Here is a 26699-nt window from a genome sequence, read left to right on the forward strand (position 1 = left end):
GACGTAGCCTAGATACACGTTTAGCATCTGATTTGAGACGCTTCAAGACAGAACTGATGTAGATATGGTCAAATAGATTCGCTCTTTCTAAGCATGAGCTTGAGCTCGGGTGCCCGCTTCGCAATCACAGTATCTCTCCAGATAAATGTATAAAAGAGAAACGGTGAGCTATTGGATAGCCACCTATAGAATAATCTCTTAGGACAGCCTTCCTTTGGATAGCCTTCTTTGGTTTTAAACCCCTTGGGACAGCCTTTCGTGGGATAATCTCCCTTGAGATAGCCTTCGTTAGGCAGCCTCCTTTGGGATAGACTCCATTAGGACAACCTCCCTTAGGATAGCTTTCCTTGGAAAACCTCTTGTGAGATAACCTCCTGTGGGAAAGCCTTCCCTGGGATAACCTTCCCTGGCTTAATTGTATGATACTTTTCTGTTGTATAATTCACGGGAAGCCACAGTGGTCTCTGCTATGATGTGTTGCTATGTTTGACGATGTGGCGGTATTGTTCCAACAATTTATGTGAAATCGCTCATGGCGCTTCTGGTCCTGGAGCCTGACAATGACAACAGAAGTGTCGCCCGTATTAGTATAAATATGTACAATATGCTTGTCGACAAAATTGTTCCCCTCCCTAAATTGGGGGCCACCTTTACTTGCTTCCTCTAACACGGCCGCCCTACCGATATTGGTGTTCAGCAGGCAATTCTACCGGCGGTTGCTGGTGTCCCAGCTCCACCAGCTCCTGCTGCTGATTCCTCACCCCATATGCGCCCACTCCAGATACCTCTGATGGTGGCGCCGGGCTTGATTTCGGGTCGTGGAAGCCACCTCCCGCAGCCACGGCGCTGTATCCGTTTTTGCTGTAGTCGTACGATGTACCTGCCCCTTCGCTCGGCTGTGCTCGCTGCGCTTGCTTCCGCTTGCGTATCCAGAAGAACAATGCCGCTGCGACAGCGATAGCAACTACGGGGATAATCACGGCGATGGCAATGGTCACGCCGGTGGAGAGGCCAGCGCTGCTCCCCGAGCCTGAATCCGTTGTGCTCGTCGCTCCGCTGGAAGTCGCCGTGGACGTCCCCGAGCCCCCGTTCGTCTTGTCCGCTGCGGTCGTCATGTCGGAGCTCTGGTAGACCATCCTAACTCCAAGTGCGTTGATGCCGCCGGGACTCTCCATACTGACTGCGGCCGTTGAGGTCGTGCCGTCCGCGGACTGCGTGACCTTGACCGTAGTCCCTGCCTCAGGGGCTATCCAAGTGCAAAATAAAGTTTTCCACACGTCTTCCAGCGTGCTCGGCGTAACACACCCCAACGTGATGTCGCCTCGGTACGGGCAGCATGTCACCGTTGTGATGGAGCTTACGCCTGCGTTGTCGCTACATGCCGTTACGTAACCCGCAGGACAAGCTATTCCGGGCGAGAAATAATTTGTTGAGAGCGATGTGAAGCCCTGGGGGAGGCAGGCCAGGTCATCATCGATGATAGCGATACCTGCGGAGGAATAAACGCCGCTACAGCTCGCCGGCGCTGTGAACGTTGTCGTAAGGGCGTCCAGAGGGAAGCTGGACTGTATTGGGGACGAGTATGTCGATGTTGTTGTTGTCATGATGGCGAATATCAGTGCCACTTTGGGACACTGAGGATTCCGGTAGGCGGCCCAAGGGAGAGAAAAGAAGCGGGCGAGAACGCGACCCAAAGACTTTTTTCAGGGCCCTGAGGACTGCACAGCGCAGATCTTCTATGGATCGCAAAATCGAATAATAAGTTGGTGCCTCACCGGCGTTGCCTGATCGCCGTGGTTGATGCTACCAAATCTGAACGAGAGACGTCGCGATGGAGCCCGGGCAGGAAGAAGTGGAAACAGGTGCGAAAACTTCGAGTGAAAAGACGAGATCACCTTGTCGAACAACTCTGTTCCACAAGCCAAAGAGAAGAATGGTCTGGTCCCCAAGGGATCAGATAGATCTCACCAGTCATCACAGTACATACGCTGCCATGCTCCTGAGCGCACATGCAGGGGCCCGAATCCTTTGAGTATCAGAGCTCGCCCCGGAACACCAGCACTGGCTGGTGATTACTGCCTGGATGTGGAAAATGCCGAGTAACAGACGTGACTATCCTCGCAGCAGTGGGGCAGCGGCCGCTCGGAAATAAACTTTGAAAGTTGCCGGCGCTCTCAACTTGAGCAGTCGGTCGCCGTGCCTGCGCCATTCTGCGCGCAAAAGGGATGGGCTGAGAGACACGTAGGCGAGCGCTTGTCTCTGTGTGACCAATTGACACAGCCAGCTGAGGCTTGTGTCGCATGAAGGAGGAGGAGGCTGATGACTTCCAATCTCCCAGCAACGTCGATGGTACTCGGAGTCCAGGTGTCGTGCCACTAGAGCTGCCAGGGTGCCTTCGCTGGGCACTACGGCTGACTTTGCTGGCTAACATTAGCGGCCCACTTCGATCCTTATTGTTCTCACTCTAAGGCGGTGACCATTCACTGCCTGCTCACTGCCTAAAGCCAATTTGAATGAGGATGGAAGCAGTCTGGTCGAGTCCTGGGCTGCTGGAACCCGAACGTGCGTCTGCTAAAGTAACTGGAGGCGTCGCACAAGTGTCGCGAGAAGCAGACCTTGACCCGACCGGTTGGTTTTGAGTGTGCATGCGATGCATCGATGATAAGAAGTACCGACATGTATGTACCGGTAAAAGATCGATTCCGTGCAGTACATGTTGCAAGCTAGCCCTCAAGGAGGCTAATTGCGCTGCAGGTGCCTCTAGGCAGTCGGTTACACAGCCAACCACGGGCCACCCCGTCCTGTCCATGACCAGAGACAGAATGTGGCATGCGAGCCGCTCGGACTCTGATTTCAAGCTCGGGTGTCCGCTTTGCGGCCACAGTATTTACGTGGAATAAGCAGGAAGAAGAAAAGAAGAAAGGAATGGGAGGGGGTAATGGAAAAAAAATAAACTCTAAGATATTCTCTGATAGGATCATTCCCCGATAACCTCCTGCGGGATAACCTCCTGTGGGATAACCTGGCATGGGATAACCTACTGTGGGATAACCTACTGTGGGATAACCTACTGTGGGATAACCTACTGTGGGATAACCTACTGTGGGATAACCTGCTGTGGGATAACCTCCCGTGAAATAACCTCCTGTGGGTACGTTCCTGTTGAATAACCTGCTGGAGAAGGAAGGTATTAAGCCACAGAGTTTTCCGCAACAATGTGTGGCGGTGTCGTCCCAATAGTATATGTAATCTGTCCTTGACCGTCGGTCATTGAGTACTGAAAAAAGACCCAAATGATCGCTCAGCTCGTGGTGAATTCGAGTTGGCCATCCAGTCGCCTTCTCATTCGAAGTCAACTGGTCCCGTAGGTCGAAGGGCCGAGGAGTGAGAGCTGCCCCCCACTTGAGGAGGGGATCGGGTCTGATTCAAGGGTCAAACCCTCGTGCTCCTCTCGAAATCCGTTCGACAGAGGAAGGTCGCGCGCAGCAAGAGTAATGTTTTCCACATTGATACTGGAACAGGAATGGTCTGAGGTGTGAAAAACCCTTTTTGGATCACTTGCATGTTTATGTAGAGCAGATAGTGCAACCGACTTCAACGGTTGGTCAAGTGATCACTGCGTTGTGCACATTTGGCAGACTTGCCGCTGATGGATTGTTACATTCGCCACGCCTCATCCTTGCAACTCTCAAGCCTCTTTCCTTCTTAGAGAGCATCATTCTTCTCATGAGAGGGATGTTATCCCGATCTGGCTGTGAGCAGTGTTGTTTCTATGTAAAAGATCTTCATTGGAGCAATAATGTTAGGAGATTGCCCGTGTTGGTGTGTTGGGGTCGAATCACAAAGCTTTCCGCGCGTGCTGCTCTGGGCTGTTACAAGGACTGTTGTATGTTCGCATCCCAAGACGCCCATGTGGTCTAAACAATTCGAGATGCTGTTGCATGTGCACCACCATCCTATGGGAGGCAGGAATACTGTCAGAAACATATCGCACGGGAATGAAACCAAGATCTCACCGCAGAATATTCTTATTTCTATGCTTATATCTGAACCAAATTCTCCGAGTCCACACAAATGGCTTAGCTCGGCATGTCCTGTCTGGCGTTGGGGGCTTGAAATTAGCAGTGTCACGCTACACGTTAACATACAAGGTGTTCCCCACCTTGAATCATTCCCAATCGTAGAGGACTTTGTTGTCAATGGAGGAGCCGTGCTTGTTTCGAAACAGCAGAGCCAATTATGTTCAGGACTCCAGCATGCAAGCGTCCTTACCAAGACCTCTACTCCTCCTGCCAAGTCCACCACAACGTCTCTTAAATTGCTTTTCTGGAACTGATGTCCTCGAACAGGTATTAAGGGACCTTCCATTCCGATACCGACTTCCATACCTGCCTTTTTCAATCTTAACGGACCCAATTAAGACGGCGATGTCACTGATGCTCAATGCCAGATAGAGACATGTTTCCAAGATCCCTTAAAAACGGGGCTCTGAACCGGAACAATTCGAAGATATACTACAGTATGGCTGTGGGACTCGAAACAACATTCAATGACTGGTGGAAACGTACTGCCTTGGCAATAAAGTCTTCAATATCCATCTAATGATGTAACCTGACTGGCTGAATCTTGTGTTCGATTACTTGAGAGCACTGAATTGAAGCCATGGCATTGCCGCATACGTTTCTATAAGTGAGAGGGATCTGCTATTCTCCTACCACTTGGGAGATTCTCTGGACTGGCCAGGATCTTCATCAAGACTGACTCTACTAATTGAGTAGCTAGCGAAGATGCGTCTGTCTACTCTCGTTTCGTCCACCATTCTGGCTGCTGGCTATGCCAGTGCCCACAACAGCAGCCTATCTGACTCTGACGCTTCCATCTGGGATAATGTGAATGATCTCCATGTTCGTTCTAAGATGGAAGAACGTCTTGCCAAGCGCCAAACAACGTGGAACCCACCGTCGAACCTGGTCACGCCTCTGAAGCAAGTGTGGGACCATGAGATGTCTACTTACAGCAACCCGCTTGGATTCAAGAATTATGGTTACGATCAGCTGATTGCTAACAAGGGGTAAGAAAAGGTTTTCTGTCTACCGAGAGCGCCATTGACTGTGACATTTAGGCAAGTCAACTACTGCGTTCGATGGGAGTCCGGTACCGCGGTGACAGAGGCCCAAAGAAACCAGATTGCCACTGTACTCCAGGCTCAGCACGACAAGTGGATGCAGTGGCTCATCGGCTTCGACAAATTCCCGTACAGCAGCGTCCCAGTCAAAGTCGTCGGCTGGGCAGTCAAAGACAAGAACCTGCTTCAGGGCTCAACGTCGGGCATCGACGTCTACACCAACCTTGACAGTGCAGGCGCCCCGGAGTGCAATCCCGCGTGCGGCCGATTCTTCCACCAGGACAACAACTACGGATCCTGCCCTGGCGGTGCTTCACGTCACTACGATGTCTCACTCTGGCTCACTGATGGCTTCTCGGGTGGTGCTGGTGGTGACTGGGGTCAGCGTATCGGCCGTGAGTACTTCATGGGTGCTCTCGGCACAGCGAACATCCATATACTCTTGCATGAGATGGTGAGAACCCGCCCATTATTCTTTCTCTTGTAGTTGTCTCGTCCGTTAATGATCAAATAGGGCCACACCTATGCTCTCGATGACTGTAAGTCCCCTTCCTCAACCCAAAATCTCATTGAGACTGTTCTGCCTGAATCCCTGTCCCGAATGTTGAAAGGCGGTTTACTAATCCCAATGTCTTACTCTTCGCTGCACATAGTCTACGGTAAGCGCTATATCTGTTTTTTTTTGTCTTTGTCCCTGAGCCAGACCTCATACTAACACTTTTCCAAAGACTGGACCCCAACTGGAGTGACCAACTTCATCATGCTGGCTGGTTCTGCCACCCTTATCACAGATTTCGACGGGTGGATGATGCGTGACTGGTGGCGTAACTTGAAGAGCCGTTATGGGTTCTAAGCCCGCGATCAGCCTGACCACGTGTCGCTGCATGGACAAGGTGGAGGCAATTGTTGTACATACATTAGCTGCTGAAAGCAGCAGAATCTCAGACCTGTTCATCTCAATGCTTGAGCTGGAGACTGGTCTCAAACGTAAATACCATCCGCATCTTATAGCATGAAGACCATGAAGTCTCCAAGCATTGAACTTGATGTGGCACGTTAATGTTTTTGCAGTAGCTTCGTTCTGGCTGACAACCTGAATCACACAGTCTTGTATGGAGGAGCAACTTGATGCAGAGAAAGTTCAGAGATTGTTGCTGTTTTGAGATTTACTGTTCACCTGTGGCAAAACATCCTCGAAAGTAATACAATTTACCACACACTCAAATGGGCATCATATGTTCTCCTGATCTAAGATGCTTGCGTTGTATATTTCCGAAGAGTGGATGTGCCTTGGCCGACTTGCAGGATTGTACCCAGGAGGACAGGCATGATGTTACCGTGGGAATCCTGGTTGAGATCTGGCAGGGCGTAAAGGCCCTCCAAGAACAAACACCAGATGCTCCGTGCAGGTGGGCGACAAGAACAACGCGGTAGCAGCCAATATCCAGTACATCTGTAATTTAGAACAAACTTCAATCAATTTCATGATAATTCCAGGGGGCCACGTCTGGTTCGGTACAACGTGGGCAACTGCTTGCTATGGTATTGGTACGTACTGCCCGCACGACGACGTGGTTGGCCAATTAAGCGAGCTGCACGGGCTCGGCATTAAAGCCGTTGGTGGGGAAACGACGACCCACCCGTGCCCGTGGATTCCAAAATATTGACGGGGCCAACTGGCAGTGGCAGGCAGGCAGGCACGGCCCCCTTGAAAAGGCAGAATGCACCTACCTGCATGTACGGGACTGCGTGGATGCTTGAGCTCGACAAAGGTCAAGCTCAACCCGACAGCTTATACGCCGACCTCGACGTCACTAACCCCCAGGTAAACTGTACTGTACTTGCCGACAGCTGGCTTGCCCACTCGGTCGCTGTCAACAACAACGCTCCAGTCCAGCTGCTTTCTTTCCTCTTCTTCATTAGCTTCCTGTACTGCAACATTTGTTTGTTCATACTCAACACCAGCCTTGCCTCACCTCGAAGGCACCCAGCTCTCCTATTTTTGTTTTTCCTCTGTTGCCCTCAGTGTGCTCGACCGCCTCTTGGTCGGCCCCCCTTATTGTCTCTCGCTGCTGATCCTATCCCATCCCATTCTTCGAAGCCAGACCGGGTCGAGTCGAAAACGAACATTAAGCCTCGTGCGGGACAAGCAAGCATTCCAGCCATTCATGAAAGATCACTCCAATCGAGATGTCTGCGCTTGATCCGGGAGCATCTTCAATCACCGTCTCAGGTTCGTGTTTAATCGCTGCTGTCGCCATCGTCACCTCAACGCCGTGACCTCTGACTTTTGCATGCAGTTCGAGTGCGTCCTTTCACTATTAGAGAAGCCGCCCAATTGTACGTCCGCCCTCTTCGAGCAACACCTTACTATCTGCTACACACACGAACCCCAACTAACACTTCGAAGAGTGAGAAATGATGATGGCACACTCTTCCTGGGCGACGGCTCGCTGGCCGCGGCGCCAACCCCTAAGCTGCATCAGCGAGGCATTCGAAACATCGTCAAAGTAGTTGACCACCGATGCCTGTAAGCCTCCTCCCCTTGGCTGTTCTGAACCCTATCCTGGCCTCCTCGACTGATCATTGGCTACGACAGCGTCTTCGATCCTCCCGAAGACAACCCTATCCAGAAGTTCTCCCGATCTGTCGTGCCCGCCTCAGGGAAGAGGGTCAAGGACCAAGTCTTTGCCTTCGACCGAGTCTTCGACGAAAATGTCACCCAAGCCGAAGTCTACGAAGCAACCACAAAGAGCCTGCTGGATAGCGTTTTGGACGGATACAACGCCACAGTTTTTGCATACGGAGCGACAGGGTGCGGAAAGACACATACAATTACTGGCACGGCTGCACAGCCCGGCATCATCTTCATGACCATGCAAGAATTGTTCGAGAAAATTGCCGACCGGAGCGAGGAGAAGGCTGCCGAAATAACTTTGTCATACCTGGAGATATACAATGAGACAATCCGCGACTTGTTGGTTCCAGGGGGCAGCAAGCAGGGACTCATGCTCCGAGAAGATTCGAATCAAGCCGTTACGGTGTCCGGGCTGACAACGCACCATCCCAAGGATGTCCAGGAAGTTATGGACATGATCGTCCAGGGAAACGAATACCGAACAGTGTCTCCGACAGCAGCCAACGAGACGTCATCGCGTTCTCATGCTGTGCTGCAGATCAACGTGGCACAAAAAGACCGCAACGCTTCCGTCAATGAGCCACATACGATGGCAACCCTGAGCATAATCGACCTTGCTGGCAGCGAACGAGCCAGTGCCACAAAGAATAGGGGAGAACGATTGATGGAAGGAGCCAACATCAACAAGTCCTTGCTCGCTCTGGGCAGCTGTATCAACGCCCTTTGTGATCCCAAGAAGAAGAATCATGTTCCTTACCGGAACAGCAAGCTCACCAGGCTGCTCAAGTTCTCGCTCGGTGGCAACTGCAAGACCGTCATGATAGTGTGTGTGAGCCCCTCCAGCGAACACTTTGACGAGACTCAGAACACTCTGCGATACGCCAATCGAGCCAAAAACATCCAAACCAAGGTCACCCGAAATGTGTTTAACGTTAATCGCCACGTCAAGGATTTCCTTGTCAAGATTGATGAGCAAATGGAGCAGATCAAGCAACTGCAGGCGGAGAAAAAGACTGCAGAAGCCACATCCTTCGCCAAATTCAAGAAGAATGTTGAGAAGAGGCAACAGGTCTACCGGGAGGGCGTCCTGCGCATCCGAACAGCGTATGAGAACTCGTCAGCCGAGAGGCAAGAGAAAATCAACACGATGAAGCATCTGAAGCTTTTTGAGCGACGAATTGGTATGCTTTCCGCCTGGATCGCTGCTTTCGATACCATTTGTGATAAGCGGGAAGATGAGGGTATGCCACCGAACCTGGAGGCGATGCGCAAGACCGCACAGGGCATCCTGGTAGAGTTAGAGTCAAGTCGGCAACATCTCCATCAGAAATTGGAACGCTCGAACTGGGAACGGGCCATCGACTCTGCTTTGCAGCACAGTATTGTCCAACTTCCATCAGGCGACGGCATAGCAGACTGCGGTGAAGCAGCAGGTCTGGCTCGTGAAGCCGATCTCCTCAAGGCACAGCTCATGCGGGAGGCAAACCAACAAGTATTGGAGCAGGAAAAAGGAGCCGATGCTGCGACCATACAGTCGCTTCTGACCGCTCAGTTTGAGATGTTGTCCTGTCTGACCGAGCTTGTGGCGATGGAGGAGGAAGATGCTGTCGCACGCGCGAAAGACATCATCAAAGGCATGCTTGAGACGGGCTACTCTGCGGCATCTCAAGTCATCAAGCCTGACGGCTCTGTGATGCCTGCTGAGATGTTCCCGCCCTCCAAGCGAGGAACGCCCAAGAGAAAGAAAGGATCCAGCATCCATATCAAGCCCATTCCCGCACCGGCGCTCGCAGGTGCCCCGCCCACGCCCATCCGCGAGCATGGTTCCCCTTTGAAATCCCCCCGTCGCCGGAAGGCAGTGAATGCAAAGAAAGGAGTTTCCTTTACACCTGTGAAAAAGAAGTCAACCCCAAAGCGGGTCCTGCGGTGGCGGGACGAAGAGACTTCAGGCACGCTCGCGGACTATGACAAGACGCCCAAGAAATTCGACCCGAGTCCCATCCCACAACACAGGGAGGCTTCTCCAGATGCGGCTGTGCCTCCCCGGCCAGCAATGCCGTCATACCTTCAAAGTGCAGGCGACTCCGGATCGGACTCGAGCCCCTCACTGGTGGTGCCCAAGACCGCCAGTCTTTCCTTGGCCAAACCCAGCAGGTTCCAGGCAGGTTTCTTGTCCAAATCTCAACCATCTCAGGACGACGGGTCACCGCTCTCGGCACCTCCCTCAATGCGACTGAATTTAGCCGGTGCGTCAGACAGGATTTCTCCATTACGAGCCCTTGATGTGGACAGAACGGGTAACCACCTTTCTTCTCCACGATCTACTGGATCCTTGCGGTCAAGTCCAAAGCCACCCAGACTCACACCGTTGGATGAAAATAGCCCTCCCGCTGCGAATTTCGCCAACGCCTCCTTCTCGCCTGCCGCTTCGAACAGTGACGCCGAGTCGACCACGAAAACGATCGATCCGACAAAGCTCCGAACCGCTCTTCACCTCGCCAAGAGAAGAGACCGCCTATCCTCGATGGGGAGCACTGCGAGCGCCAACGCGAAGCGTGTCTCTAGCGTCGGTTCCTCAGGTAGCGGCATCGACAGCAGGCGACGCTCTCTTCATCGGGTCTCCTCCTCGTACTCCGGACCGCTTGCCTCATCCACAAATGGGATCTCCCGAGACCGAAGACGACGAAGCGGATCCGGTGAGGGGTTTGGAGCGGGTACCGCAACCTCCGAGCGTCGAAGAAGTCCTCCGATCAGCTGCGCCGCCTCACCTCCCGCTAATGGAGGAGCAGCTCGCGCCTTCACCGCTGGCCAGGCCAGACGAATGAACATGGGCGGCAGCATGAGGCTGGAGGGGATGGTCAGTCCGAGAGGGGTTGCGGCCAAATCGTCGGCAGCGGCGCAGGCGAGGCTCGATAGTAAGGCTAGGAGGATTACCATCGGCAGCGCTGCTGGCATGCCAGGCGGAGCGGGGACGTCGAAGCGACCGAGTGTAGTGTGGCGATAGGATCATCAGCGCCGGAGAGCCTACCCCTCGCTTTCGCCTGAGAGGCGGTTGCCGGAGAGACGATCGTCGTGGCGAAGGTCTCTCGACGGCGACAAAGTAGTCAAACCTCCATCGGGGGATTGATGCCGCTGGTTCGATCTGGACATGTAACAAAGAGATTGAGCTGTCAAGGTCGTCAGGATTTGATTGTTTCTCGAGCAAGAAGGGCTCTGCTGCCTCTTGCCATCACTCAGTGTGTAATGGGTGATTTTGGATCGCATGGCGTTGTTGGTCTGCTTTCGGCGTGTGCCTTCTCGCAGGCATGTCCAGCTGGCGAATTATAGGCTGCAATTGTATTTGTACTTGATGGGTTTCGTGCTGCTTTGCATGTTGGGCTAGCCCGTCCGCCCACTCTGGAAAGCTAGAGCAGCACTTCCGGCGTGTATACATATGATTAGGATGACCAAGTTCCATAATCATGATAGTTACCACTATTCACATCTTCATTGGCTGGACCTCAACAAGCGTGATGGTGATGTTAACTCTCTCGAGCCGACCATAGGAGTTAGGGTGACTGGGCGGCTGCCGGGCAGCTCCGATGAGCACCGGCCAAGGACGGGACCAGCTGCAGCTCACGGCTCCGTGTCGCACAGGCCGTCACGGCGATCCTTCAAACCGGATGCCTGTTGTTCGCAACCAGAAGATGGGGCAAACAACAAGTTGTGTTGCGCGCGCGAGTGTGCCACACAGCAAATTTGCCCTGACTGGTCTATCCCTGACTTTCTCTCCTCTCCTGATGACGATTTTTCCCCAGGTCTCTCCTCCTCACAGCATACTGCACCCACCTCGACCAGCGACATCGCAGTCCTCAGGGGCTCTTCGTCATCGCAATGAGCTCGAAACAACAACGAGGCCATCGACCAATACCCACGTGGATCAGAGATCATCATACGACCATGGGTTCAAATTTCAATCCCGGCTGTCCCCGCCCAGCTCGGGGTGTGGGAGAGGACATTGTGCAATGGGTGGTCGCGCCGAGACGCGGCGATACGGAACCGAGCACGCCATCGGTAGTTCGGATCTCGTCAATCATCAGCGACACCCAGCGCAGCACCCGGGCGCAGAGTTGCAGATCCAGCGGAAAACTCATTGTGGACAAGACCTGTCACGTCATTGACCATTGAGACATGCTAAGAGGACCCTCGAGTGTGGGAGACCCCGCACTCGCAATATCGCTGCCAGTATAAGAGCAATTGGGGCGCCCACCTCATGCCTTGTCCCCTTTTGGAGGTGGATGTGTAAAAGAGCCTCAAGCCTCCATTGACTGTGGGGAAAAGAGCAAGTACTGTAGTATCTTGGTTCAGATTCAGAGACTAGTCTTTCAACATGGCGCCAGGAGCACTCATTGACGAGCCCGTCAACACCGCGGCCATCCGGTCCAAGAACGATGATGCCCCAAGAGACATCTTCCCAGACGGCATCAGGACGTCAGGTCAGCATCCTCCTATCTACGACCAACTGAAGCCATACTCCGAGTTCCCCAAGGAGATTACTGGCCCAACCCTGTGGCGGAGGGAAGACTACGTCAACAACCCAGAGAAATGGATCCACCCCTTCACGGACGATGAGGTCCAAGAGCTCAGTGACACCGCCGACCAATTCATCGCGTCCGGTACCCCTTTGACAGGTATCACCAAAGTATGCCTTGACTATTCCAACCCAATTGAGCCGACTAAGGCGGCTTGTGTCCACATGAGCTGACAAAATGGCACTAGGAAAACTTCCCGCTCCCTAAACTAGGCAAGGTCCTCCAGGCTCTCCGGGAGGATCTCCTCAATGGCAAGGGCTTCATCCTGTTCAAGCGCTTCCCGGCCGGCGAGTGGGGCGCACACAAGAACGCTGTCGCATACATGGGCCTGGGCACCTACATCGGCTACTTCATCTCACAGAACGGGCGCGGCCACGTGCTGGGCCACGTCAAGGACGTGGGCGACGACCCGACGCAGATCGACCGGGTGCGCATCTACCGCACGACGGCGCGGCAGTTCTTCCACGCGGACCCGGGCGACATCGTGGGCCTGCTGTGCGTGAACCGGGCGCAGGAGGGCGGCGAGAGCGACATCGTGTCCATCCACAACGTGTGGAACACGCTGCAGGCCGAGCACCCGGACGTGGCGGAGCTGCTGGCGCAGCCCGTGTGGTACTTCGACCGCAAGGGCGAGGTCAGCGACGGCGAGGAGGAGTGGATCCGCACCAGCGTCTTCTACCTCGAGCCCCGCGGCAAGGGCCGCGTCTACTGCAAGTGGGACCCCTACTTCGTCAAGTCCCTGACGCGCTTCTCCGACAAGGGCGTCATCCCGCCCCTGAGCGAGGCCCAGTGGAGGGCCCTCACCATCCTCGAGGAGACGTGCCAGCGCCTCGCGCTGCACATGGTCCTCGAGGTCGGCGACATCCAGTTCGTCAGCGATGCTCACCTCCTGCATGCCCGGACGGCTTACACAGGTATGTTGTTTCTCACCATCAGGGCTTATCGCCTATCACACTGGGACATTCTAGCTGACAATTTAAACTACAGACTTCCCCCCACCACACCCTCGCCGTCACTTGCTGCGGCTGTGGCTTGCTACGCCTGAGTCTGAGGGCGGATGGGCGCTGCCCTTCCACGACAGTGACGAGAAGAAGCGTGGCGGTATCCAGGTCAACAACAAGCCTCCGATTTGCCCTCTAGATGCCGAGTAGGCACACATGAGCAATTTAAATTCTGTTAAAAAAAGAAAGCGGCTGGCTTACAACAAAAGTCTAATTAAAAATACCACCCAAGTTCGGATAGATCTCAGGCTGTGATAGGCCTAGGCGACCAATCTCATGTTCCTTTACGTGCACTGATGTTGAATGAATCCGTTTCATCGTTCTTATTATCTCATTGTTTTCGGTTCCTAGCACGTGATTCCGAATGGTCGGCATGGTGGACAACAGTGTTAATGAGAAGGCCTCCATCCGACGACGGAACTGTAGCCTGTTGATGGTAAATTGCAGCGCAATTTCAAAGAGCTTCTGCCGAGCATACTTGTTCTAAGTCTCACCAAGGAAATTGAAAGACCAATTGACTTGACCATAAAGCTTTTAGACTTCAACGGTACCCTCGACCGGAAGGACAAGATGAAAGGCCGTAAGACTTGCTGATGATTCGAGGTGGCTGGCCATGTGCAAAAGAGCCACAAGTCCGGCTCAATATGTAGAGGGAACAGGTGTCTTGGTAGCGTCTGATCCTGAGGCTGCCACGGAATGGCCGACGAAATGACTACAAGAGCGGATGTGGCGGCAATGCCGGAGAGGACTGCGCTTCCAGCTTAGCGATTTAGTGACCACGGCCGATGGCGTCGTCTCCGGCCAGCGGGTGCTCTGATGCGCCGACTGGCTCAAGCCTGCTTCGGGCCACTCTCGCCCTCGCTTGCTGCGATGCTACACTCGTGTGAGCGAATGCCAACACGGCCGAAGCGTTCAGTGGGGAAATCAGCGGGTTGCAGGACTTACAGCCTCGGGCGGACCCGATGGATGTTCCGTCTCTTGAGAGCATCGTGGAGCTCGCTACGACCTCCTCCATGGTGTCCGGGTCGGCAGGGGTGCGAATACTTTCAGCCAGTCCAGCTTCATCTCGGGAGCTCTCCGCATGAGTCGTCGCATGGCGATCCTGAGAACCTGTCGTGACAGACGAAAGAAACGGAATATTGCTTTCAAGGCCGCTTCGTGGCTCATCCTCGCCCTGTTACTGTTGTCAGATCTTGCTGTAGGCGGATAGTAGAGAATTATGCCTACCTCAGCTTGTGTGTTCTGTGTGGTCATCAAGAAAGAGAGTTCAGCAGCGGCATTCTCTCTTTCCTCATCTGAGCTGGTTGGAGTGGAGATATGCTCATCGTCCGAGTCGCAATTCTCATCATTCTTCGCCACGGAGGACTGCAGAATTGCATCCTTTGAGCGCTGGACCTGAGCTCGCAGCGCGTCATCATCGCCAATGCTATGTACACGTGTCAGCTGTATCCACCTAGTCTAACATGTGAGGAGCTTGCAACCTACAGCCGAATGATATCTATTTGTGTCATCTCCAGGATCATGTCCGTGATTTTTCTTGCCAGGGCTGGTTCCAGACTTGAGACCTTTGGGAAAAGAATCTCGCCCAGTGCTTGCTTATTCCCACCGATGACGTCCATGGATTCAGAGGATCTCTCGAAATTTGAAGATCCAATTGCGTGGGAGTGTCCAGAATAAACTTCTGATTCATATGTGTGGTTTCAAAGTTGTTTTGGAGGCCCAGGTGTGGTCTAAATAGTGAAAGCAAAAGAATTTTGAAATGGTAAAAATTGCGAAGAAAGATATCTGGTGCCTAGGCACTGATGAGCATTTTTCAAGTTAAAATATACAACGAAAAAAGTCCGAGTAACTTGTGCCTTTCGGCAGTGACTAGGTCGGCTTTCGGTCCTCACTATAACGCCTCAGCGCGGCGCCGGGCCGCTAGCCGATTGCTTTGTGTACACAATTCTCAGTTTGCTGCTCTCCAGGACTCAATTTTGACTTCAATATGGATATTCCACTAGACTCACATGATCCGGCTTTTGGTCTTTTCAAGCGGCGTTTAGTCTAGAGCGATCGACATGTATGTCGTGTCAGCGCTACAAATGTTCAACCAGTTGATGGGAGCAGCGAATTCATATTAATCATTTGCTACAAAGCAGCATTTCTTTTGTAAAGTCGTCAGTATCAGACACGGCGGGTGTAAACATGGAGCCTGGGCAAGAACAGAAGATTTTTTTTCATACAGCTAAGATTGAAAGGATCGGCATTCTGACAATAATTGTGATCCACAGGGCATTGAAAAAAGAAATTCACTCGATTTTCTAGCCCCAATTTGCGCTGCAAGCACCTTCTGGAATATCGACATTCTGAGACGAACTCAACATCTTGTCGCTCTGGAAAGCATAAATCCATATCAATTACAATTCTCATGGCGCGACATAACCCAAGAAGGTAGACAAATACAACATGTGGAATATATTTGACATTTTCCCTCTGTCTTAAAAGACCCCCGCGGAACCCCTGGCCTTTTCCCATAGGAAGACACAGAGAAAATTGCGCAGTTTCCGTGGACAGCTTCCAGCTACTCTGATCAAAAAAGAGCAATCCTAGTCATTTCACTTTGTCTCTTGCTTCAACGTGGCTCGCAGCCTCTCCAGCACCCATGGTCCGGCCTGTATCACGTCGACCTCTGGTGTGCCACCCTCTGAATCAGGTGATGGCAGTGTTGAGACCTTCTGATCGTAGTTGACCGAGAAGAAGAACGGCACACTGTATCTCTCTTTCTCAGGACTCCTATTGACAACCCGATGGACAGTACTCTTAAACTGCCCGCTCGTCCACCGCTGAAAGAAGTCCGCGATATTGACTGTCAGGCTATTCGGCGCCGCAGGAGCTGAGATCCACTTCGGCCGGCCCGAAGCCGGGTCCAGAGTTGGCGAAAGCACCTCTAATCCGGGATTCGCGTCGGACAAGAGCAGCGTGAAGCACTCATAGTCCGTATGCGCACCTAGGCCGATCTCTTCTTCTTGCTTGGCTGAATCTGGTGTCGACTTGGGCTTCTGCGGAGGATAGTACAGCAGGCGAGCTATGGTCCCCGGGTGCGTCGTCATCCCATCGAAATAGGACTCTTCTAGTTCCATAGCTAGGGCGAAGAGTCTTAGGAGATGACGTGCAAGTGTTAGGACCTTGGATCTCTTGTCAGTAATTACTCACAGACTGCGTTGTCGTGATTGGAAATTGCCTACCTCGCCGTGGTACTTCCTGATGCTCTCAAAGAACCCAGGAAGATCTTCCTCGTTGGGCCACACGTTTGCCCCATTTGGGTATGAAACCAGGTCTAACTCCACATACTTGCCGTCGCCGCCTGTGGGATCGAGTTTGGGTTCGTATCCCCAGTTGAAAGCCTCTTTGGTCTCCTTGCCCATGGTGTTCCAGTCGTCAGGATTCACATTCGACACGTCGCTGGGCTCCCAGCCACGGAATAGAGCCGAGTTGTTGATGTGTAAGTCCTCTTTTTTAGCCTGTGGATATTGGTGGAAGAATCGTTTGGCTTGCTCCAGCACTCCGTTCTGGGCCTCCAAACTGACGCCGTGGTTGGTGATCTGAAAGAAGCCTATCTCGCGGCATGCTTTCCCGATCTGAGCAGCGACAGACCTTCTAGCTGCCCCATCACCGTTGAGAGAAGGGCCGATGTCGATCAAAGGAATCGTCTCTTCTTTACTAGAGTACACGGCTTCATTGATCCGGCTCATCAGGGCAGCTTGGTTCTGCCGGATCTCGTGGAGGGTAACATTGCCTGGGCTCGGTGCCACTGCGGCCGCCATTTTCTCTATGATGCACGAAAAACTTATCAGGCCGGTGGACTGGTGTAGCAAAGATCTTGTCGGATGGTGAAATATCATTTGTGTGGCTCGAGAGATAGCCAGACACTCGTTCCAGGAGATAAGCAAAAGTGGGGTTTGAATGACCGATGTGGTGAATGAAACTGATAACGCAGTACCCCAGATTTGTGCTTTCAGCTGCTACTTGACCGTGCAATTGACCGATATGAGATCTCCTAGTTGCTATGTAGAATAAAATGTGGCCATCTTGGCCTGCTCCTACACCAAAGGCAATGCTTCTGCGCAGGCTACGACATAAATCTGAGCCCCGTTCCCTCTCAAAAACATGGGCTCCTTGCCATACTATCTATGTCGCTTTTCTTTCGGGCAATTCAATGCTTAACTCTTGGACTTAAACTCAGGTATGGGAGACTTCAACAAACCGATATTTGGCTTGTTGCACATTTGATGAAGTGATTTTCAGAGGTTGGTGGCGATATGTAGAGCATGGTTTTTCAACATTAAAGGGAAATGAGATATGTGTAAAATAAGAAGCTACTTGCTGTTCCATGACGACGCCTTGATGTCCGCGTGTGCTGATACTATCAATCGAAGAAGACTGATGCCGAAAAAATAGCACGATCGCACTAAATCATCACAAAACTCTCATCGTTCCCTAGACAATTCGAGAATGCATATGATGCACGCAGGTCCGCATCAGTCAACGCTGTAGGATCGAAGCTTGAGCATCTTTGATAATTCTTAATATTGTCCCCTAGTATTGTTGCACACAGGACAAGGAGCGGGCCATGGACTGTAGACACGTGAAATGGATAACAAAAGCGAAATCTGGAGGCCGTTCTGACGGATGGCAAAAGTTTGTGCCCTCGGATACATCAGATCTATGGACGACATTTTGTTCAATGACGTGGGTTTCCGGAAGAAGAGAAAACGGAGTGAGTGCAAAGGCCTTCTGAAGCCAACTTCGGATCCTGTGACCGTGGCGATCTTCAATCTTTGAGAAGCTGCCTAAAGCATCGACACAATATCAGGGGACAATATGAAGCGAATCAAATTGTAGATACACGGACAATGCTCAATCGCGGCACGCTGCAGTGACGCACTGTAAAGAACGCAAATATGAGTCGGCCCTTGATCATTGCATATAAGCCCCTCAACTTAAAATACCCCAGAAAGTGCCCTTTCTCGCTACTCAATCCATCACATTCCACCTCACTAACCATCTTTCAATCACATTTCACAAAATTCATCACAGACTCACTAATCTCTCTAAATCTCAAAATGGACTCCAAGAAAATTCCCACCGCACCTGGCACACCGATGGGCACCATGGGCACTCCCGTATACGGATTGTGCGTCATCATGTAAGAGTCGGACATTGCACCAGTCTACGGGCTGAGGGCAGCGAGCCTTGGGCTTGTAAAGCTTCCGCCCCAGGGATCATGTCTCGGATTTCAGGAAAGGCTAGACACTTCTTGAAAGGCTGCGACAAAGCAATCATTGCGCCTAGCTGCCTGAGCTACCCGCAGTTCTCGAATCACGGCAATGCACCCTCTCTACATCGACAAGAAGGCCTGGGGCAGTAAGATTCACCTTTGACAACTGCCGCAACGGGCCACCAACCTCAACATGTCGACCATCAATTCCGAAATTTCGTTTCTTTCTATTCGTTCTCGTTACTCTTCGGTGCATTCCCCCGTTATCGATCGACCAATTCACTTGGAAAGAGGGGTCTGCATTCACCAGAGCTTTCCAGTCGACGGATGGCACGGTCTGCTTGGAATATTCAGGTTCTGGGATACAGGGTGGCATATTAGTTGACGGTCATTCGTAGGGTTAGGGAGTATCATAGGCTTTCTAGCCACTTTTTGTATTATACTTGTCAATGGAAACCGGCATGTTGTGGATGGAATGACTTTTCGGAATCACTGTGACTATTCCATATGCCAGTATCTTGAACTATTTGCTGTCTGATTGCCCACTCTTTCTTTAGAGTAACGGTATGTTCCTGTCTTCGGGCGATCAAGCTATTTGAATACCAGCAGTGGCGACAAGCCTCTGACGTTACTCACCCAGATTAGGCGCCAACTCCCTCTGACAACACGGCGTGTGAGTTTGTCAACCGTCCTTGCCTTGGATTCATGAGATGACCACTCAAATTTTGGCCGTGACCTGGGCAAATGGATGGAGTGACCATAGTGCTTGTAGGACGGGACCTCGAGGACCTGTCAAATGCGAAAGGCAAGGCATAGCAGCAGGATGATGTAGAATGGAGTCATATTCTCAATGACCATTCAGCCCGTTGGTAGGCACTCTCAGCACGTCGTCCACCATCAACTGGCTCGCTCCAAAATAGTTACTTGGGTTGCAGAGTGCAGCTAGTTTGTCTGCCTCCATCTTCTCGGTGATCTCCTTACGACAAAGCAGAACATCCAACAGCGGAGCTTTTGTCTCTATAGACTCCTTGCAGCAGCTGTATACCACATCATGCGCATTCTGTCGACCGATGAATGGCGCCAGACCCATCATGACAGCCTCACCAACAATAAGACCCTTCGTCGAGCACAGGTTTGCCATCATGGCCCCTGTGTTCACAACGAGACCGCCAATAGCGAAGCAGGTCTGATGTAGCGCACCTACGCACAGCACGAACGCTTCAGGAATGGCGACCCATTCCAGGTGCCATGGGCCGCTGGCCCGCTCGAAGTCGACCACCATGGCGTCAAGGCCCAGGCCAGCGTGTGCGCGTAGCAACTTGCTGGCTGCGAGTATGACCTCGCTCGATATCGGGTTGCGCTTCTGCGGCATAGTCGACGAGGCCCCGCGAAGAGGCACGAACGGCTCTGAAACCTCGCCGAACTCGTTCGATGACATAACGATCACGTCGAGGGCGATCTTGCCTAGAGAACCGCCGACAAGGGCGAGGAAGTTCAAGACTTCGGCGATGTTGTCACGTACTACGTGCCATGTGATGGGAGGGTTGTCCAAGCCCAGTTCCTCTGCCAGGTAGGCTCGTGTCCTGAGGCCCTTGTCGTCGGAGCCTAGCGAGGCCAGCGTGCCGGCTGCGCCACCGAATTGTACATAAAGACATCGCCTCTCGATCTCTTGAAGCCTTGAAACATGCCTTTCTATTCCGGATAGATAGACTGCGCACTTGTAGCCGAAGGTACATGGCAAAGCGTGTTGGAGATGTGTGCGACCGGCCATGGGGGTGTCGCGGTGCTCAGCAGAAAGACGTCGAAGAATACCAACAAGCTCATTTAGATAGCGCTTGACTACTTGCAGCGCAGCCTTGATTTGCAACATGGATGCGTCATCCATGATGTCCTGCGTTGTAGCCCCCCAATGTATGTATTTGGAGACATCTTCAGGCGTTGACTGCGAGTGGACGAGCTGTTCCACCAGGGGCAGGACAGGATAGCCGACAATATCGGTGTCCCTGGAGAGTTTTTCGAAGCTAAAAGTTGCTGTTAGTAGAATCCTTCTGAATATCATTCTGAATTTCTCGGTTCTGCCGAGCCTTTCCCTTGCAAGGGGTGGGCAGGGAAAGGCATCTGTGAGTGGGTTCCATACTCAATCTTGGCAACTTTCAAGGCCTTGGTAAGTTCCTCACCGGCTTCAGCGGGAATGATGCCGGCTTTGGACTGAGCGCGAGCCAGTGCCGCCTCGGTTTCTATCATACGCCGTACGTAGGCCTCATCGGTAAAGATGTCGCGGATCTCTTGGGTCCCAAAGAGATTGCGGAAGACACGCGAATCCAGCGCTGACACACTCATGGCGGATACTTAGATTGAAGAAATTGCAATTGATTATTCAATGGTAAATTCTCATTTTCTCCATCAAACCAAATTGAGCGACTCCCTTTGCTCGAGTGCGTGACATATTTATTCATCAGCGGTGACCGGCTCAGTCCACATTCGTTGGCGGCCCTGCACATTGAGGTTTCGCTTACGTTGTGAAGATCCGGCATAAAGCTCTTATTCCGGCGCTAGGCAGGACCAGGGACCCACGAGTCTTTGACTGTGACCTTTGAGGGGTCACATCCGTCGTGGACCTCGGCCAGCAGCATGCTGCATTCATTATAGTCCTTTTTTCCGGATGGTGTATGAGACGATCACGCACTGAGGCGAACATGACAAAATGGAGGTTGCATCCCCAAGATCGGCGTCCTCCGCGTCTCCTGGCCGGAGTGATGAAGTCCTCCAGTCGGTGGGACCAAGGGCCGCTTTAGGTCAAGCTTGGTAAGTCGATCCCATCATTGCACACACCATCATCATGGGCAAGCTGACCGATCTAGTGATAGATGTAGAGTGTATGTAACTCGTGAAAGCTTCTATCCACTGTCGTATGCTGGGGCTAAATGTGATGGTTATATAGGAAAAAGGTCAAGTGTGACGGGGCTACACCGACAGTAAGAATTTTCGCTATCTCTCTCAACTCTATCATTACCCACGTAACATGATTTCCCAAATGCTAGTACTAATAAATGTCCAGTGTGGCCCGTGTAACACCGCGGGCGTTGCCTGCGTTGTAGCTACTCGTCTTCGAAGAAAGACCAAAGTTCGTGGGTACCGGCCGCCTACTGCAGAGGAGTTTCAAAACCTCACCGCCGACAATGCCAGAATGAAACAAAGTCTCCAGGCTTTGCAGGAGGCGAATCAAAAACTACAGACCGAGCTCGCTAGTGTCTCGGACCGTCCTTTGAGTGTTGTCTCTGAACAAACACGATCCAGGAATTCACAACACACCAACCTTCTTCTACGGCACATGGGCCGCATCGTTGCCGATGAGGCCGATGTCGAGCGCTTCGCTGGCTCTACGACAGGGATCCATTTTATCCTGTCCGTACAACAATCTGTGCAGAGACAGGGACTGTTTACAACTAAATTCCCCGATAATTGTTACCGTCTCCATCTTCTAGCGCCAAGATTGGACCTCTCTGTACCATCTGGGACAGTGATGTTCCACGAAGCACTCAGAAGCGCGTTGATGCGCGGCATTTTCACTGATTATGCTGATTCAACCAGAGAATTCACTGAGGCTTGGGAGCCACTATGCCCTATCCTCGCTGTAGAGACTCTCAATCACCGTTTCTCGGCTTTCCTCGCGCAGTTGCAGGACGGGAGTATTATGAATGCGGAGGCACATCTCGAGCGGACCACACTCTTCACAATATCCACAATCCTGATGATCCAGGGTCTGAGTGCGAATGAACAGCATTCTAGCGAGAAATTTCATATTTTGAAGGCTCTTCAGCAGGCTCTTTACACCAGTATTCTGTCCTTGGCCAATCTAGATGCTCTCCAAAGCATAGCGGTATACGCACTCTATACAATACTGACCAGCCAATACAATGAGATGGTAAAAATTAGTGGCATCATGGTCCAGATGGCCAAGTCTCTTGGTCTTCATCGCCATGCCAGGCGCTTCAAGTTCAGTGTAGGTGAGGTCGAGACGAGGAAGAGATTGTGGTGGTGGATTTACATTCATGATATGTGCGTTATTACTTCCCTTCCCCCTCATTGTCACTTATACTCATCGGTGGGACTTACTGACATCGCACGTCTTCTAAAGGTTGACAGCCACAATTCATGGCCTTCCAAAAGTCATACACGATGCCGACGTCGACACTGACTATCCCGTCGACTGCGAGCTCACGGACAGTACCTCGACAGAACTTGCTTTTCCCTTGCCTGGGGAATCCACATCGATTGGTGTTTTCATTACCCTAGTCCGCCTCAGCCGACTGCTTTCAAGAACGCTTGCGGAGTTATACACCACCACCGAGCGACGAGACAGCGTGAGAAAGATGGAAGTGCTACGGGACGAGCTTAAGGCGTGGAGGCAAAGCGTTCCGCATGGTCAAGCTTCGTTATCAATGGTTCAGGGACATTGGATATCTCTGGCAGAAGACTACATGAGTGTGCTGATCCACCGACCTGGGCTCACCTTTGATCCAACTACGCGACCATTTTCTGACTGTTTACGAATTTGCACCGCTGCGTGTATCCGGATAATTCATTCGGCTACCAGCCTGGAATCTCTACAGTTTGCCCCTGGCGTCGGAGCGCCTCTGAGCAGTCTGGTTTTTCAGTGCGCGTTGATGATCTTTTTCAACCGCTGCCATGCATCATCTCGAGAGGGCACGAACACAGACGATGTCTCTCTTGCTATTGCGTTTTTGACTCGTGGCACAGGCAAGCCGTTCTTTACGCGCTCTCCTCAACTGCTAGCGGCCCTGTCAGACGCGGTGAGCTTGCTACAATCTCTGTCACAAGCTAGCCACGGTGACCCACATGCAATCATCCCATCCAGCCACGCAAATGCCCTCATCAACTCAACTTTGGGTGCGGGGGTAAGGACCATAAGGGAGGAAGTGCAGCTGGAAACCCCAGCGTCCATATTTGACATGGATGTTGATGGGTCAAATCTAGGGGAACTGGGTCAGCTAGATTCATTGGACTGGATATTTGACTTCAATCCGGAATTGCCACCAATTCCTAGGTAGTTGTTCCGCACCATGCTGCAGCAGGCTCGATGTTTTGTCAACGACAACAAAATCGGACGCAGGAAACCATGTATTTTTAGGCTGGGCGCTGAATATAGCATGGCATGAGGAATTAATGCCCCCATGTCACTGCCAAAGCTCGTGGAAAAGGAGCCGGCCGGCCGTCTTGGTCCGGTTTAAGGGTCCTATTCCGGACCCCACGGGGAATGGCCTGACCACGTTCTGTGCGCTACCGCGTCTATGGAAAGTAAGGCCGCCAAGATCTGGGGAAATGTCTCTGGGGATACAAATATCTGGGGAAATACTGTGGCATTCGGTGAACAGTTCACAGAAAGTTAATCCGGTACTCTATCACTAAAATTCAGATACACGCTACCGAGGTGATATCAGGCACGACAGTATGGTCGGACCAAATACCCCAAGAGTACAAACCCACTTGCTGATGAACTCTATTACAGATGGCAGGTTCCTCTCCCTTTCTGGGGCTGCGCGGCAACGCCCTGACGACAGCACAAACCCTCCTTGTCGTACTCCCAGCCTTCGTCCTCTTCGGCTACAACCAGTCAAACCTAGGGGGTCTCGTGTCTTTGTCGGACTGGACCGACCACTTTCCTGAGATCGACACAAAACACTATACTGGCGCTGCCAAATCACAGCATGCTACCATTCAAGGCGTCGTTATTGCTACATTTACTCTCGGAGCCATGGTCGGCTGCCTCTCATGCTCTTATACGGCTGACAAGTTCGGGCGAAGGATGGTCATTTTCGCCGGGGCACTTTTGTCGTTGATCGGGATGGTACTCGAGTGTTCAGCCTTCCAACTTGCCCAGCTGGTCGTCGGAAGGACTATCCTTGGGGCTGGAGTCGGTATGCTTAGTGGCACCGTACCAACTTGGTGGGGTTTCCTTTTCTTTATATGTCGTAATCGACCGAATGTCCCAAAAGACCTTGACTGACTCCAGATAATTTACAGGCAGAGCGAGTGCTGCGATTCTAAGCATCGTGGCCGCCACGTTGTCTTGGACGGACTTTTCATCAGTCTGGGATACATGTTACAGGCGTGGATCAACCTCGGCTTCTACCAATTCAAGACCGGTCCTGTGACGTGGCGGCCAGCGGTCGCTATCCCAATATTTTTCGCCCTCGTCCTTCTTGGCAGCGTTTTTTTCATGCCTGAGTCCCCACGTTGGCTGGTTCGACAGGGTAGACACGCGGACGCAGAGAACACCATCGTGGCACTCAAGGCTTCAGAAGATGCCGCCAACGATGTAGCTGTCAAAGCCGAACTAGCTGCGATCGACCGCGCCCTTGAGATTATGTCCATGCAAAAGACTAGCCTTACCAGCCTGCTTTCAATGGGCGAGGATCGCCTGCTATATCGTTTTGGTCTGTGCATCTTGCTGCAGTTCTATCAGCAGATGAGCGGCGGCAACTTGATCTCAGTGTACAGCACCGTCATCTTCGAACAAGGCCTGGGGTTAAGCTCCCAGACGGCCCGGATTTTAAGCGGTGGCACACTGACCTGGAAGTTTTTGAGCTGCTTCGTGTCGTTCTTTGCAATTGACCGCTTTGGCAGGCGAGCCGTGCTCATGGTCAGCGGTACAGGAATGGCGTCGTGCATGCTTGGCCTGGCCGTCGCGACTAGCTTTCCCAAGAGCGTCTTCGGTGCACAGGTGGCGAGCGTGTTGTTCGTTTTCCTGTTCAACTTCTTCATTCCAATTGGTTTCTTGGGCGCCAATTTTCTGTACTGCACTGAGATCGCACCGCTAGGGCTAAGAGTAGCCATGGCGAGTATATCCACCGCTAATCATTGGTTGTGGTAAGTGCCATCCAGCTCATTTCGCGCATGAAAGGGCGGCTGCAGGAAGTCTGACATATTCATAGGAACTTCGTCGTCACTATGATCACACCTGTAGCTATCAGCACGATCGGGTATCAGTACTACATCGTATTCACCATCGTTGGGTTCTGTATCCCGGTGTCTGTGTATTTCCTTTACCCAGAGGTGAGCACCCGCTATTAGAACTTGCCATTGGTACTTGTATCGCTTCAAGGGCTAACCAGAATTCTGTATCAAAAGACCATGGGGCTGCGGCTCGAGGACATCGATCTCATCTTCCGTGAAAGCCCCTCGGTGATGAAGACCGTGGCCTATGCCCGCAATCGAGTCTCGTGCACGGATGAGGAGGTCCTGGAGAAAGACAAACACGAACACAAGGAGGTTGCCTGAATTCCAATTTTTAGCATCTACTGTTGTTTAACATAGTCGAGGATTTTCAACACAAAACATCGCCCGCGAATTGCTGGTTACGATACGCACACTCCGTGCAGATCAATTTCATACGCAAGGAGCAAAACTCCTGTGCTTCTTCAGTGCTTAGCTCGCATGCCATCTCTCATGTTCAGGGGCCGCCTTTTGCGTTTCGTTCGGCGAAAAAAACGCGCGTGCACATGAAAGCAAGCCCGGCTTTTGTGTGGAGCATCAAAATTTTGCAGGGGCGTGGTCAAATCACAGGCAAACTGCCGCATGTGCTGCGCCGCAATGTCGCAGAAGGCTGATGCATGTTGGCGGGCGGGGAAATTGGATGTAACTCTCTCAGCGACAAGATTCACCTCACCATCGCCATACCCTCCCCCTAAAGCGAACAAACGTTGAATGCATCTAAATCATTTGTTATCGAAGCTACCCCTGTCTTGCAAGTATCAGTATGGAAAGTGCTGTTGATCCAGAACAAGTGGCGCCAGGCGAGTGGGCGAGACATATGCCAACTATCAGGCGGCTGTACTTGGATGAAGACAGAACTCTTAAGGAAGTCATGGCAATCATGCAATCGGAGCACGCCTTTTTTGCATCGTACAGTCAGCCACCCCAGTAATATCGTGACTACAGGCTGAACATACTTAGAATTAAGATGTATAAGAGACGTTTGAGGGAATACAATTGTCGGAAGAATATTCGCTCGACAAGATCGGACATCCAGACATATCAGAACCTTTCCTCATCCAGGCAGCGGCAGCGGCCGACTAGTGTC

At 52.1% G+C, this 26699-nt stretch overlaps 7 protein-coding genes across 7 annotated transcripts; 3 read left to right on the forward strand and 4 right to left on the reverse strand.

The window, feature by feature from the left end:
• Positions 1-677: 677 nt before the first annotated feature.
• Positions 678-1604, reverse strand: J7T55_003107 (uncharacterized protein; the record flags this gene model as incomplete). The annotated part of the gene is made up of 1 exon (XM_053138251.1): positions 678-1604. One exon carries the CDS (start codon positions 1602-1604, stop codon positions 678-680), a length of 927 nt encoding a protein of 308 aa, XP_052998974.1.
• Positions 1605-4787: 3183 nt separating this feature from the next.
• J7T55_003108 (uncharacterized protein) lies at positions 4788-5978 on the forward strand (the record flags this gene model as incomplete). Its single annotated transcript, XM_053138252.1, has 5 exons — positions 4788-5071; positions 5123-5579; positions 5640-5664; positions 5779-5784; positions 5854-5978. The coding sequence occupies 5 exons, from the start codon at positions 4788-4790 to the stop codon at positions 5976-5978; spliced, it is 897 nt and encodes a 298-aa protein (XP_052998975.1).
• Positions 5979-7315: 1337 nt separating this feature from the next.
• J7T55_003109 (kinesin motor domain-containing protein) lies at positions 7316-10767 on the forward strand (the record flags this gene model as incomplete). The annotated part of the gene is made up of 4 exons (XM_053138253.1): positions 7316-7358; positions 7426-7465; positions 7536-7655; positions 7725-10767. 4 exons carry the CDS (start codon positions 7316-7318, stop codon positions 10765-10767), a joined length of 3246 nt encoding a protein of 1081 aa, XP_052998976.1.
• Positions 10768-12132: 1365 nt separating this feature from the next.
• On the forward strand, positions 12133-13485 carry J7T55_003110 (taurine catabolism dioxygenase; the record flags this gene model as incomplete). The annotated part of the gene is made up of 3 exons (XM_053138254.1): positions 12133-12444; positions 12522-13248; positions 13322-13485. 3 exons carry the CDS (start codon positions 12133-12135, stop codon positions 13483-13485), a joined length of 1203 nt encoding a protein of 400 aa, XP_052998977.1.
• A 619-nt stretch (positions 13486-14104) lies between these two features.
• Positions 14105-14954, reverse strand: J7T55_003111 (uncharacterized protein; the record flags this gene model as incomplete). The annotated part of the gene is made up of 4 exons (XM_053138255.1): positions 14105-14208; positions 14281-14509; positions 14563-14761; positions 14821-14954. 4 exons carry the CDS (start codon positions 14952-14954, stop codon positions 14105-14107), a joined length of 666 nt encoding a protein of 221 aa, XP_052998978.1.
• Positions 14955-15932: 978 nt separating this feature from the next.
• Positions 15933-17141, reverse strand: J7T55_003112 (flavanone 3-hydroxylase; the record flags this gene model as incomplete). Its single annotated transcript, XM_053138256.1, has 2 exons — positions 15933-16502; positions 16563-17141. 2 exons carry the CDS (start codon positions 17139-17141, stop codon positions 15933-15935), a joined length of 1149 nt encoding a protein of 382 aa, XP_052998979.1.
• A 2301-nt stretch (positions 17142-19442) lies between these two features.
• On the reverse strand, positions 19443-20935 carry J7T55_003113 (rgininosuccinate lyase; the record flags this gene model as incomplete). The annotated part of the gene is made up of 2 exons (XM_053138258.1): positions 19443-20616; positions 20733-20935. The coding sequence occupies 2 exons, from the start codon at positions 20933-20935 to the stop codon at positions 19443-19445; spliced, it is 1377 nt and encodes a 458-aa protein (XP_052998980.1).
• Positions 20936-26699: the final 5764 nt, after the last annotated feature.

This window comes from Diaporthe amygdali (genome assembly GCF_026229845.1).
Source record: "Diaporthe amygdali strain CAA958 chromosome Unknown NODE_3_length_2959817_cov_65_330692, whole genome shotgun sequence".
Taxonomy (NCBI): domain Eukaryota; kingdom Fungi; phylum Ascomycota; class Sordariomycetes; order Diaporthales; family Diaporthaceae; genus Diaporthe; species Diaporthe amygdali.